This window comes from Nannobrachium achirus (genome assembly GCF_963921795.1).
Source record: "Nannobrachium achirus genome assembly, chromosome: 16".
NCBI classification, from domain to species: Eukaryota; Metazoa; Chordata; class Actinopteri; order Myctophiformes; family Myctophidae; genus Nannobrachium; species Nannobrachium achirus.
The window spans coordinates 29,936,758-29,950,962 of NC_137823.1; the positions used below are offsets into that span (position 1 = coordinate 29,936,758).

At 43.5% G+C, this 14,205-nt stretch overlaps 1 protein-coding gene across 1 annotated transcript in view; it reads left to right on the forward strand.

The window, feature by feature from the left end:
• enah (ENAH actin regulator) overlaps window positions 1-14,205 on the forward strand; it is a gene marked incomplete at its 5' end in the record, with an annotated part of 124,565 nt that overhangs the window by 91,622 nt on the left and 18,738 nt on the right. The window contains one exon of the mRNA XM_080745324.1: window positions 10,864-11,643. Coding sequence (XP_080601450.1) covers window positions 10,864-11,643 — 780 coding nt within the window. The remainder of the gene's footprint in view (window positions 1-10,863; window positions 11,644-14,205) is intronic.

Here is a 14,205-nt window from a genome sequence, read left to right on the forward strand (position 1 = left end):
TTTTGTTCCAGGGACCGAGACAGAAAGATTTGAGTTACAAATGTTTGCTTTAAAAAATATATAAATAGCTTGTATAGCTCTGCTATTTTTTATTTTTTTATATATATATATATATAGTTAAAGCATAAAATAATGGTTAAAATGGTTAAAATCTAGAGTAACACGTATGCATCCCTGGTCTAAATGGCTTCAATCCAATTAGAAAACAGATTCAGGTTGGGGTTAGGCGACACTTAGCTTTTAGGATTAGGGGTTTAGGATTGGACGTTCCCCTATTTTTCAGGCTACTTAGTTAAGCGGCGATGTCACACACTGAAAAATAGATGATCTACAAAGCAATCTACAAGACGTTTTTGATTTTTTTTCCCTCTATTTTCAATGCCTGCCCTAAAATGTATTCACAAGTATAGTACTGTAACACAAACGCGCACGTGTGTGTGTGTGACGCGTGTGCGTGTGTTCAAATACGCGAGACACACACACGCGCACAATCATTCAAACAGACATGCACACTTGACTTCATTAAGCGAACCGCTGATGAAGGTTTTAATAACGAGGGGGTCAGAAGTGGCAGGATTGCACAGCGTTTGACATCTTACAATGATAAAACACTTTAGTGCAGAGGACAATATATCACACTGGAAATGTGCCCTAAAACCTTCCCTTGATTAACTTTTCTTCAAACCATTTGGCAGTGTCTTTAGGCTCATATCCAAAACTATGTACTGTACCCAAAAAGGTAAATAAATTACAGTATGTTAAAAAGGCAGCGATTTATGATGGAACAAAACTACTTTCTAATGACCTTTACATCCCAATCCGTGTCACGGCTACAAAATGAATTTAATACTCAAGTTTGTCACTCACTGCCGGCTTGTGCGAAACCCTTGGTCAGCTTGAAAACAAAATAATATATATTTTTTTCAAAACCTGGAACAGGATTAAAACCAGTTCACGGTAAAATCCTCAGTTGTTGATTTATCCGTTTGTAACTCTGAGAATGTACATTTTTATTTGGTTATTGGAGGAGGATCTGGGAAGCAGGTGCCACAGGTGGCTGTGCTCCCCTGTTAGGAGAAGACTGGCACCATTTCAGGACTGGGTCAGTAGGGGAGGCAGGGCAGTCAGTGCTGCGTTGCATGCTACGTGCAGGACGTTTGCATACGCATCATGTGTGTACAATGTACACACAGGCAGGCACAGCTCCTTCTGTGCTTGAGATGGCAGGCAGTGACTAAAAATACATAGTTGTAGAGAGCGCTGAGAGCCCCTTAGGTGTGTGTGTGTGTGTGTGTGTGTGTGTGTGTGTGTGTGTGTGTGTGTGTGTGTGTGTGGGTGTGGGTGCTTGCACACACGCATGCATGGGCATATTTGTGGCCATGGCCGCAGGACACGGGGGGAGAGGCCTCCGCACATGTCAAGCACAATAAGACATAATTAGTTAACGTTCACACACACACACACACACACACACACACACACACACACACACACACACACACACACACACACACACACACACACACACACACACACACACACACAAACACATGCATGCATGTAATGCACGTTAACAAGGGTCTGTTTTGGGTTTGCTGTAACTAAGGTTGTGATACAATGTTTAACGCTTCCTAGTGTGTTTCTCTCTTTCAGGATAACTGTGTGTGTTTTTGTGTGTGCTGTGTGTGTGTGATTCTTTCTCACAGCCATGGTTGCAGCTACTGCCGTTCACATTTACTGAAGCAAAAGTAAATGAATGGAAGCCATAACCCTGGCAAAATAGTCTGCTTCTGCTGTGTGTTGACCTGTGAGCAGTGTCTGTGCCAGTGTGCACATTGTGTAGCAGTATTCTCCTACTCAGGCTGGGTGACAGTCACAATATACCCAGTAAAATCCTCGTTGTTAATTCAGCTCTGAGTGTGAACACATTTATCCAAATGGACCCTGCCTGTGCTATGGATCTGACCATATCTATGTATGAACATTATGGTGAGGTTGAAATGTCAAGAGATGATGTGTGCGTTCAGCCGTCCCAGTGCTTAGTCATTTTAATCCACTTAAAGGGACACTGTCGTCATGCCTTTGATTTGCATTTCAGGTCATTGTTTATGATGTATTATCGACTGTTGAAAGTAGGGGTGCAACAGTTAATCTAACCTATCGATTTTAATTGATTATAAAAATTAACCGATTGTAAATAAAGTAACCAATTTATCTTTTGATGAAAGCGAAATAATTATCTATATTATTTTTAAATATAATAACACAAATCGCAAGCCTCGAATAAAATAATCGATAGTTGTAGCCAGAGATGAAATAACAATATTTACAGTGCTACGATAATTACAACAAACATTTCATCGCAGCTTTGGTAGTGCTTTAGAGGGCCCAGAAAAGACTGCTCAGTTGTATGGCTCCTAATGGATGCCCTAGGCTACAACTTGAAAAGATAATGTGTCTCTTTAACTAAATGTTATTTTTTTCCACTAGATTATGCTGTGGGGGAAATTACTCTATGGCCATTTCAGTTGTCTAAGAAGCTGGCTAGCAGCAGTTAGCATCAACCCTCTATCCTACCATTGTGTACAGAATAGACATATTGTTATGTTCACGGATTATGGTACTGTATCTGAACGAAAAATGTTGCTGAAACGTTTACCCCAAATACTTCACCTGGTGCAACGTCTATGCGTTTGATCATGAATCACAATGAACTGTTGTGGATGTTAATGGTTCATAGACAGGTACCTTTACTGTAGTACTGGATGTGTTTTGGTTAAACAAGGATGTTCAGTTTGGTATGGCTCCCATTTGGGTTTAGAGTGGCACTGATTTCCTGCAGTGGCTTTTCTGACTTTTGTTTGGTCGAATACATTTTACTTGGTTGAGGCAGTGCGGGAGAGCTGTAATGTTAACACAAATGTGTTGACAGTACAGGTAGTACAGTCAGATGTTATTCTAAAAGCAAGGTGTTCAAGCAGTTAAAGTAATTACTTTAACTGCTTAAACACCTTGCCTTTAGCATAAAATACAATTTAGCATAGTTTAACTGTTTCCCTATGCTAAATTGTATTTTAGGTTCAGCCATTCTAGCCATTTTAGGTCAGTTTGGACTTTGCGCAGGGAGTCGAGATATTGAATGGGTTTTGGTAGGGCATTCCACATTTTGGTGGCAGCATAGTAGAATGCATTCTCCCCCACGTTTGAGCCGAATTTACAGTACAGTATAATGTTTGTGTGAGTGTCTACATCAGTGTTGTTTTTGGCGGGCATTTTAGATTTAGTCTTAGTCTTAGTCTTTTTGACGAAATGCTTATTAGTTTTAGTCAGATTTTAGTCATTTATATCCTTGATAGTTTTAGTCTAGTTTTAGTCGACTAGAACTCAAAAGGTTTTAGTCAAGTTTTAGTCGACGAACCCACACAAAGGTTTTAGTCCAGTTTTAGTCAATAGTTTTAGTCAAAAAGAAAAATGTGTCTTTAAATAAATACATTAAGTATTTAATAGACATTGGAAATAATCAAAGTTGACAGGTGCAATTGAATTCATGATTCAAGCAATATGTACCGGTATATGGGCTAATAACAAGTGTAGACCTATATTACACCTGCCCCATCCTATTTATATGCACAGTTCACACAGGAGGCAATATCATAATAATATAATATAAGAATACTATGCATCTTTTTTGGTATGGTATCACTGAACTGGCCACTTGCACTTTCACACTACAGAGTACACACACACACACACACACACACACACACACACACACACACACACACACACACACACACACACACACACACACACACACACACACACACACACACACACACACACACACACGGTACTGAGAACCGTCCCCGAGTTCCAAGGATTTACATGTGACGTCACGGTCATACGCATCGTCGGCGGCCGCTAACCGGAAACAAACAACCACTACGTCACTAACTTAGCCTTTGGGAATAATAGCTCCGCATACAGCGACCTCCACATCCATGATCCAGCGAAAACAAAGTTTGCATCAACAGTTTGCAACAAACAATCCAATTAATTTACGTTTGCTTAAAAGCCAACATTAGCCTGAAGCTTAGCACCAGATGTTATAGAAAACGTTGCGATAGTATTAGTAGGAAAGCGACCACGGATGGGACAGTTGTCAACTTGTCAATAAGCAAATCGACTCAAGGCAACCCACTAAGCAATTTGGGGGTTAAATCGCGTTCAAATGACGTCTTCGCCCTAACCGGACGTATAGCTAGATCCGGTCTGTGACGAGTTTAAATTTTAAAGTTTTTTCACCGGCTATACATCACCGTCATTTAAACGCCTTTAGCGGCCCCTAGCGGCCGCTGAAAGTAGTGAAAATGTAGTGAAAATGATGGCAGCCAGCAGGATTTAAAATCACTATTCCTTGGTTCTGAGAGCCGTATCCTACCTGAACCACCGCAGCTGATCGAATTTGTGATGATTTTCTTGCACAGTCATTACTTGACACTGGGAGTTGACGGGGTTCGAACTCGGGAACCTCTGTCCTTGAAACCTGCGCGCTACCGCTCGGCCACGGCAGCTTGTGATTCCGTAGGTGTTCCAGCAGCTATAAGTAGTTGATATCGCCTCCCGCTGTTCGTTTTGGGTCGGTGCATTATACATTATAACTTTATATTGATGGATAGCTATAAAACGATTTTATTTAATCATTATCGTATGGTGGGGGTGGGAATGTGGCCGGTCTTGTGTGTTTGTGTCTGTTGGTGTCAGAATGAATTATGTAACCCAATGGTCTGCTATAGAGAGCTTGTGGGTCATTATCTGAGTTTATTTTTTAAGTTTAGTCGACTGTCGAGCGCCGAGGCATTTAGTACGGCGTTATTTAATACCCCTTTTAAAAGGACTAATAGACGTCTGACAGACGCTAATTAGCCAGGAAACTGCTCATGTGGATCCAACTACAACTACGAGGTAGAACCGGGAGATCTAATCATTTCAAACTTTACTGTTAGCATCCGATAATGAACAACTTGATAAAAATGTATTTAAAAAAAAAGATGGTCTAACACACGTTTGTCCAACACGGTGATATATCGTTACATGGAAGCGTTCAGATGACGGCTACAACTCAACTAGACTATATAGTGAAATTGGCTCTTAAAATTACTTTAGTCCAATATTTGAAAACCAGGTGTGGATATTAAAGCTGTTTTTTTAATCAACAAGTATGGAATAATGGATTAAATGTAATCAGCTACAATCGGTCTATAGACAGACTGACGATAGACGGTTCAAATGAGGGCTAAACATAACCATTGGGCTAAATGACAGCTAGTGTTTACTGGGAAAGGAGTAAGGACTATCATTTTGTTAAAAGGACCGTCAGCTTACCGGATTGGAATTGCAGCCGCTCCGTCGTAAGTAAGCCTGCATTATTTCCTGGATTGTAAAATATATCCATATCGTGTCTTCTTTTCCGACGACCAAATCTATTAATTAATGTTGACGGCGCTGCTGCATGACGCAGACCTACAGTAGGTCTTTCCTCAATCAGATGATTAGCTTTCATATCCCAATAGAAATGTAATAGCATTTCCAGCAGTAATGTGTGCAACTAACTTCTGAAAAAAGTTGACGACAACAAACAACACGTGTGTAATCATGCCGACATCCCAGCCAATCACAGAGCCTGTTGCTATATGCGTCCTAGAACGTTCCATATGATTGGCCACTACTCCTCCATTGAAACAACTACAATAATATTGTCTGGCTTTCATGCATGTTTATTTAATGTCGTCCGAAGACCAGATGTTCGTCTCGTCTTCGTTACGTCAACGAAAACACACATTCGTCTCGTCATATTTTCGTCAGACATATGTTTAGGTTGTTACGTTAACGTCACGTCATCGTCATGAAAAAAAGGGGCGTCAACGAAATCATTTTCGTCATCGTCTCGTCAACAAAAACAACACTGGTCTACATAGTGTCACTGTCATGCAGAAATCGTGTATATCCATATTTCAACTTTTATTGTTTTTTTTTTTGTCAAATAATACCCTACTTTGGTGGGCACCGTACTAGTACTACAGTGTCACACAAAGGTCACACTAAATAGCCAATCTTTTTTTACACACCTAGCTTATCCCAAGGGGGAACTTCAGTTTCAGCTTAACCCAGCCGAGTGCTGCCCACAGAGGAGGATCTACAAGCTGTGAGCTTTTAGATCTGCTATTATTGGGGGGATTTTTTTAATGCTCATGTGCGGTGGTGTGTAGAGCGCATGCATCCGTGTGCTCAGTCCAATGTAGCATCAGTCAGTCAGTCAGTCAGTCAGTCAGTCAGTCAGTCAGTCAGTCAGTCAGTCAGTCAGTCAGTGTGCTCCGGTCATGTGTTGATTATCCTCGGGTGGCAGAGCAAAGCTGGGGGTCTTGGTCACGTGATCAGAGACGGCAGGGGGTAGAGAAAGAGCTGGCATGAGAACGAGAGGAAAGAAAACATGAGGAAGGTAGGTGAGAATGTGAAAGGGGGCCAGAAGTTAGGGATGAAGGAAGGAAAGGAGGAGAAGGGGAAAAAAGAGAGAAAGACAAAGGTTGAAAGAATGTAAAGACGGGAGGAAGGAAGAAGGAGAGGCGTAGAAATACAGAGAATGAATGAGGTCGGAAAAGGTGTGTGTGTGTGTGTGTGGGGGGGGGGGGTCATTTGGCAGGACTATAGGAAAGTTATAGAGTTGAATGAACTATTTAAGCCCTGCCTGTACTTTGTAGTACGACGAAATAGCAAACATAGCCGATTTACAAGCTTGGCTGTTTTAGCTGTTTGTGATACGTTTCGGCTATAATGATCAAAATTAGGGACGACTGGTTGAAAGAGCGTTATGTAACTGTAGTGCGAGAGTAGTAAACTGAAGATGACTTAAGAAGAACAGTTGTTTCTCGAAGTGGTGGTTCAGAGACCCTCACAGTTCCTTGAGAGGGTTCCAAATGGACCCTTAAAGCAGTGGTTCTCGGGACCAAATTATTTAGGGGGGTCCCCGGATGATTTATGTGAAACATTGTTTTCTCACTTAACAGTTAACAAACCAACATACAGTATAAGCATATAGAGGGTATCTACACCATTTCCAAAGTGACAATTTAAGACCCTTTTTATACCTGTAGAATAGATTAACATTGGCCATATTGTCAAATATTAGAGGCAGAAATTGTGATAATAGCCGATCCACATGCTCACAACGCCTCGCAACGCCTGCTATTTTCACAATAGAACCGGTTTATACAAAATGTAATGCCTCAAATCTTACAACTCCAAGTGCTCGTCAGGGTGGGGGTTCCCCAGTTCAAATGATTATGATTATTTTGGGGGTCGCGTCCTGAAAAGGTTGAGAACCACTGCCTTAAAGGACTGTAACTATGAGAGTGTACAAATGAAACCAAATGGACCCTTGCAGGTCCATTTGATTCCATTGGTACACTGTCAGAGTTACAGTCCTGTAAAAGGTCTATTTGGTTCAATTTGTACACTCTCACTCTGTGTCTGTGTGTGTGGAAGTAGTTCATGGTGATAAACGTTAAATGCACCGTGATGAGCGTGGAACAAGCCAGCAGCTCGAAAGAGGCAAAAGACTGGAAGAGAAAGCCAGGGAAGAGGAGACTTGGAGATGGACCAGGAAACGGTTCAGAGCTCAGCGGGACAGAAGGAGGACAGAGGATTAGCATCTTTAGCCCCCCACAGAAACCATATGGCAGGTCCCTGGCGTTACATCACCCTGTTTATGCTAGGCTAGACATGCAACTCAATACAACAAAGGTCATTGGACCGGAGCTACCTGCTAGCATGGCCACATAATAAAAGAAAGTAGAGGGGGCAATAGAGGCCTTGCACAGAAGGTGACTGTGGAAGTTAAATGTGCATTCTCAGCGTTCTGTGAAAGGCCTCTATTGCCCTTACTTTGTCCTTTAGCATGTCAAAATACCATTACCATTGTAACTGAACTCACACTGACCTCCTGACCCTAATGACAACAAAGGTCATCTGTTCAGTAACCAATGGACCCTTTTCCATAGAAGTGATGGCTGCATGTAATACAACTAATAGTTGGTTATTGTAGGTAGGGTGACGATGCAAATAACAGAAGTCAGATTTCTATTTTTAATAATTATTTTTGCTTCAGTGGTTGCCAAACCTTTCAACTCGAGACCCAAAAGAGACATTAGATGTTTGCCCGGGACCCAAACTAGTGAAAACAGCAGATCTACAAGCTCACAATGCGTCGCGGAAACCAGTGCTGCCTGGAACCAGTGCTGTAGACAGACAAGAAACCAAGGGCAGAGAGAGAGAGAGAGAGAGTTGAACCTGGGTGTTCACACTCACACAGGGCATACAGTACAGTATGTCCTGTGCACTGACTGGCTGAGCCACCAGGCACCCACAAGTAAAGTTTCAAAGTGAAACATATCAGCCAGCTTATCAACAGAGCCTAAAAGCCCATTAAATATTCACTACCTTAGCTGCAACATGAGCCCTTATCACATTTTAATGTAGAGATGTGTATTTATTTGGTTTGGGACAATAGAAAGTACTCCAGTAATTTTGTTCACAGGACAGTAAGAACGATGAGATGCTTGCCGTGTACAGTAAAATCCTCAGTGTTAATATAACTCTTAAGCGTATTCAAAGGTATAAATGAACATTGAGGATTTCACTGCATGGAGACTTAGGAGAGAAGACTCTGATCTTTGAACCCTAGAGGCATACATGTGTTGCCACAGAATGGTGATGGGTAGGAGAGCATTTTTGCTTCTTGGGTGAGTTGAGAGTTTGTTGTCCCAGGTCATCCCTACATTACGTTCCCAGGGCCCTATGTGCCTCTCCCTCGTTGTGTGTAGGCCTATATGTCATTGCCTATAGCCGGGGACCCAGTCACCAAAATGGGAGGGGACATGTGATTTTCTGCCGTACTTTTTATTTCTGTTTTATCTATTAGTTTGGTCATTAAGGTCCACAGAATGAGAGGCCTGCTCTGCCGGAAACATCGCGAAAAAAATGTATGGCCATTTGTATATTCACTGTCCCATTGACTTCACTAGAAATATTAAAAAAAAGAAAAAAAGTCTGCTTTAATTTGCATGTGAGGGGTCAAACTAGGGGTTCTTCATGATTCTGAATCCATTGCAAGCATTTGTCCCATTGACTTCACTAGAAATATAAAAAAAAAGAAAAAAAGTCTGCTTTAATTTGCATGTGAGGGGTCAAACTAGGGGTTCTTCATGATTCTGAATCCATTTGCATGAAATACATTCCTTGGGCTAGATTACGGCCCCCCGAAATTGTGAATAGTGATGAGTCATCACTTGTTTTCCACTTTTCACAGTTTTGGGCTGCCGAAAGGTAACCCAAGGAATGTTTTTCATGCAAAACAAATGCTTGAAATGGATTCAGAATCATGAAGAACCCCTAGTTTGACCCCTCACATGCTACTTAAAGCAGATTTATTTTGTTTTTGTAATATTTCTAGTGGAGTCAATGGGACAGTGAATATACAAATGGCCATAACCTTTTTTCGCGATGTTTGCGGCAGAGCAGGCCTCTCATTCTGTGGACCTTAATGACCAAACTAATAGATAAAACAGAAATAAAAAGTACGGCAGAAAATCACAGGTCCTACCCTATTGCTTGAGCTTTTGGGCTTGTGGGTCCCGGCTACTAACCGATGTTTTGTGGGGAGCGCTCGTTTTGGTTCACTCGACAAGGCAGACGTGCCGGCAGGCTGCTTGCTCGCTGTCCAAGTTGGCAAGCCATGGTGGTGGAGTCATCAAATGCCTTGCTTTAGAACACTGTGATGCCAGTTATCTACTAGGGAGGGAAAGGGTTTTTGCTCGCTTACTTTAACAGCATAGATTAGACGTTTGTCCGCCCACTGCCTGCTAGGTGGTAGCAATGTGTGTGTGTCATTTTGAAGCATGGATAGAGCTGTCTGAGTCGATGCAGTACTTGTGGATGCATGTCAGTGTTTCCGCTATGAAATTGTATCATTGATTTCACGCTTGCTCCTATTTTTTGTCCATATTTTTGGTTCAATTAGTGCAAATGTTGGGACAAAACATTTTTTATAAATCGTATTTTTTTTTATTGTATTTAGCCCGAACTTGAAGCTCAAATTTCAGTTTTCCCATTTAGAGGTGATCCTCCACTGATTGAATGTAGAGGAAACACTGTGTACTGTGGACAATGTTGTTTTAATATTGCAGGGATATAGAGGGCAACCACGGTGTAATTTGAGGGGCGTGTTATTTATGGTAACCTCGCCATGACCCTGACTATTAGCGCCTCCTAATGCTCTTCCTCAGGCATTGCACTGCAGGCCAGATGCATTATGTTTCGCCCTTCTCGATGTGTTCAATATTCAAAATAATATGTCTGCCTCTGGCTCTGTGTCCACGAATGCTAACCATTGTCTGCTAATGAAGTAGCACCGTCTCAACCCAACAACCAGGAAGTGAAAGTCTACTGTAGGTTTGGGTCTGTGCTGGTTTTTTCCTGCTTCATCTACCCCTTCTTCTCTCTTTTCCCCTTTCCCTCCCTCCTTCTCTCTGTCCTGACCTGTTGTCTTTTCCCTCTGTGTGCACGATGGCTGCTTCCTTCATTCTATCTCTCTCGCTCTCTTTCTTTCTACCTTACTCTTTTACTTTTTCCCCTCCCTCCCTCCCTTTCTTTCTTTCTTTCTTTCTTTCTTTCTTTCTTTCTTTCTTTCTTTCTTCCTTCCTTCCTTCCTTTTGCTTCCATCTCTTCTCTCCTTCCTTGCCCTTCTGTCCTGTCTTGTCCTTTACCCTGTTCTGTCCTTTCACACTGGGGGTGTTGCATCATCTCCAGCCTTTGAAAGCACCCTGTGCACTCCCCAACCCGCCGAGTACAGCAGGACGTCCTCCACGACGCCCGCGTCGCCGTACCCGACCCCCGGCGCGGCCTCGCCCTCCTCCACCACGCCCCCGACCCCGCCTCTCAGACACTCCGCCTCCCGGTTCGCCACCTCGCTCGGCTCCGCCTTCCACCCCGTGCTGCCCCACTACGCCACCGTCCCGCGCCGGCAGCCGGCCCTGCCCCAGGCCCAGGCCCCTGCCCCGGCCCCTCCTCCCTCCGCCCCCCAGCCTCCGTCCAAGTCCGTGGTGTGGTCGGCGTGCAACTTCACCCCCCTGCCCCCCTCGCCGCCCGTCATGATCAGCAGCCCCCCAGGCAAGGCCGCCGGCCCCCGGCCGCTCATCCCCATCCCGGCCCCTTCCCCGCTCACCCAGAAGCCCCCCTCGCCCTCCCACAACGGCCCGCCCATGTTCCCCGCCCCGTCTCCGGTCACCATCCCGCACAGCCACACCCCGCTGGGCTCGGTCGCCTGCCCCACCCCGCCTCCCCCGCCCACCCCGCCTCCCCTGCCTTACCCCGCCATGGCCCCCTTCCCCCCCTCCTCCTCCTCCTACGTCTCGTCTCCCCCTTCCTCATCCCAGGCTCCTGGTGTGCCCTCTCCCTCCACAGCGCCCCCTGCTGTCGCCTCGGCGGAGCACCTCTCTCTTCCCCTGGGCCTGGGAGAGCCAGAGACAACGCCGGGCCCAGAGGCCCACTCACCTCCTCACGGGGGCTTCTCCTCCTCTCAGCCCCAGGGTAAGGCCTCGTCCTCCAGACCGCTGTCTCCGCTTCTCTGTGGTCCTTCAGCTCCTCTCTCTGCTCTTCTTTTCTCTCCTCCCTTATTCTCTCGCTCTCTGCCTCCCTTTCTCTCACGCCCTCTCTCTCCCTATGTCTTGTCTCTCGCACTAACTTTCTCTACTGACTCGACTCACCAACTAACACGGGGGCCTAGGGAGCAGGTTTGGGTGCGCTTTCATACTACTTGTCTGGGTCCGATAGAAGGCGAAGTCACCCACAGAGGCTCCGACCTCAGAACCTCAGGACTATTTTGCCTTCTTTCTCTTGCCGTTTATAAGTTGACTCTGAATCTGATTTCTCTTAGGTGACTTTGCCTACTCACCTGGTTTGGGCGCAACTCTTGGCATCAAATTCAGCTTCTGTCATGTCTGTGTTGGCTTGTATGGCATCTGTTCTGTTTGTATCAATACTGTAGCCTGTAGACGTAAGTGTGACAACATGGCCTAGAATTGCGCCAGTGGTCTTCCAGTTGCTTCCATGTGTTGGTCATAAGCCCATCTAACTCCTGTCCATGTGCTTCCTCCTTCTGCCTGATGACTCGTTGGATTTGAGTTGTTTTTGGTCTTTATCAGCATGGCATGTCTTCAGTGTTTACTCACCTTTGTAAGGATGTGCTGATGACCTGCTATAGTAGCACATGCTGCAACTCACTGTCACATTTCTTTGAAACCCATTATGACCTGGAATTATTTTATACTAAGCTATATTAAGCTATTGAAAAATACAGTAGCATACATACAAGCTCACAGCTGTGAGCTTGTAGATTATGAGATATTTTCACATGATCTTTGAATATATCTTTTTAAAAGTGAACATTTGTAACTTAAATATTTGCTTCTCAGGGGGTCCCTGGAACAACATATTTTGAGATGGGGGTCCACGGCCAAATACATGTAATTTTGGGGGTCCTTAATGAAAAGGTTTGAGAACCATTTAGATTTTAGAAGAAGGATTTTGAAGACACAGATTTTCACTATTTTTCAAAAATTGCAGATCTACAAGCTCGCAGCTTGTATGAGCTTGTACAGTATATCTGCTATTTTTCAATAGTTAAAGCATCAAATAATGGTTAAAGTAATAATGCGTTCCAGGTCTAAATGGGTTGTACCACTTCAAATCCACGGTAAAGGTGCAAAATTAGTTTTGCAGAACTACATCATTGTAAATAATGCTTCTCTGATTACGCCATTCACTGAAGTCTATACAGTATTCATTTCCACAGTGTTGCTCTTTGTGTCAGCCCCCAACTTGTGACCGTCTTTGTAGAGAAACACACTAAACTCCGAAGCCTTCATTTGACCTTAGTTGCTGGCAATCAATACGTGCTTCCCCCATTGAACACGACCAAAGATGTTTTAGAAATGAATTGGCTTCTAACTTCACATTGTAGTCCACCATCTTCCATATTCAAGTCAGTTTCAAAATCTTAAAAGCTGCCCTTTTAGTAAGCACATTGTGATCTGTGATATTATATTGATGATGGGAAGCTGTCATTCTGTTTAAAAAAATGCTTATATGTGCAGTCATGTAGATGTGAATAGCACTGTTTTTATGGATGACTTCATATATATATATATTGATGAAATGAAAGAGAATAATCTGCTCCTTTAGACAAAGCAAACATAGTCTATTATTTTATATGCAAATCCACCAGCGACGCGTTCCACTGGCCTTTAGCCCTTACCCCTTCTCGCTACGTATTAGTAGCTAGAGGGCGTGTTCTAATGAACTTTGATCCCTGATTTCCTCACACTGATTGGTTGGACGGGATACCGCGGGCCCCTTTCATTAATCACATTCCACCATTGAGTAACATGATTGATTATAACATTAGGTCAATGAGAAGCTTTCGTTGACCAAATTCTACCAATTGGCCACGTTATTGATTACAAAATTAGGTCTCTTAGAACTTAGAAGCTAGAGCAAGCCAATTATTAGGAGCAATATAATGATACAATATTAATTATAGCTGCAGAATAAAATAAGTTATCCTTATTGCCAATAGTGACATTCTAGGAGATTCCTGTGTTGATTGTCTTTGCTTTTTATGTACAGTATGTGTATGTCCATCCGCTAAAGTTTTGTCATGCCATACGCGTGTGTGTGTGTGTGTGTGTGTGTGTGTGTGTGTGTGTGTGTGTGTGTGTGTGTGTGTGTGTGTGTGTGTGTGTGTGTGTGTGTGTGTGTGTGTGTGTGTGTGTGTGTGTGTGTGTGTGTGTGTTCTCGTTCACATGTGCTGACTGCTTCTCTGTATGTTGGTGCTTTGTTTCCTTTACGGCTAATGGAATGAATACATTCCAACAACCAGGTCACTGCTACTACTCACTAATACTGCATGTTGGATGAGAAAATGATCATTGCATTGACGTGGCATGCTTTCATAGGCCTACATATGCTGTGCTGTTACAGTACATGCCTGGTCCATGTGTTATTTTCCATAGTAATGTCTCCACCAGAATAGAGCACTTATTCTAACAGAAACATAACCTACACCTCCTTTAAAGGTGGTGCGATTTTGTT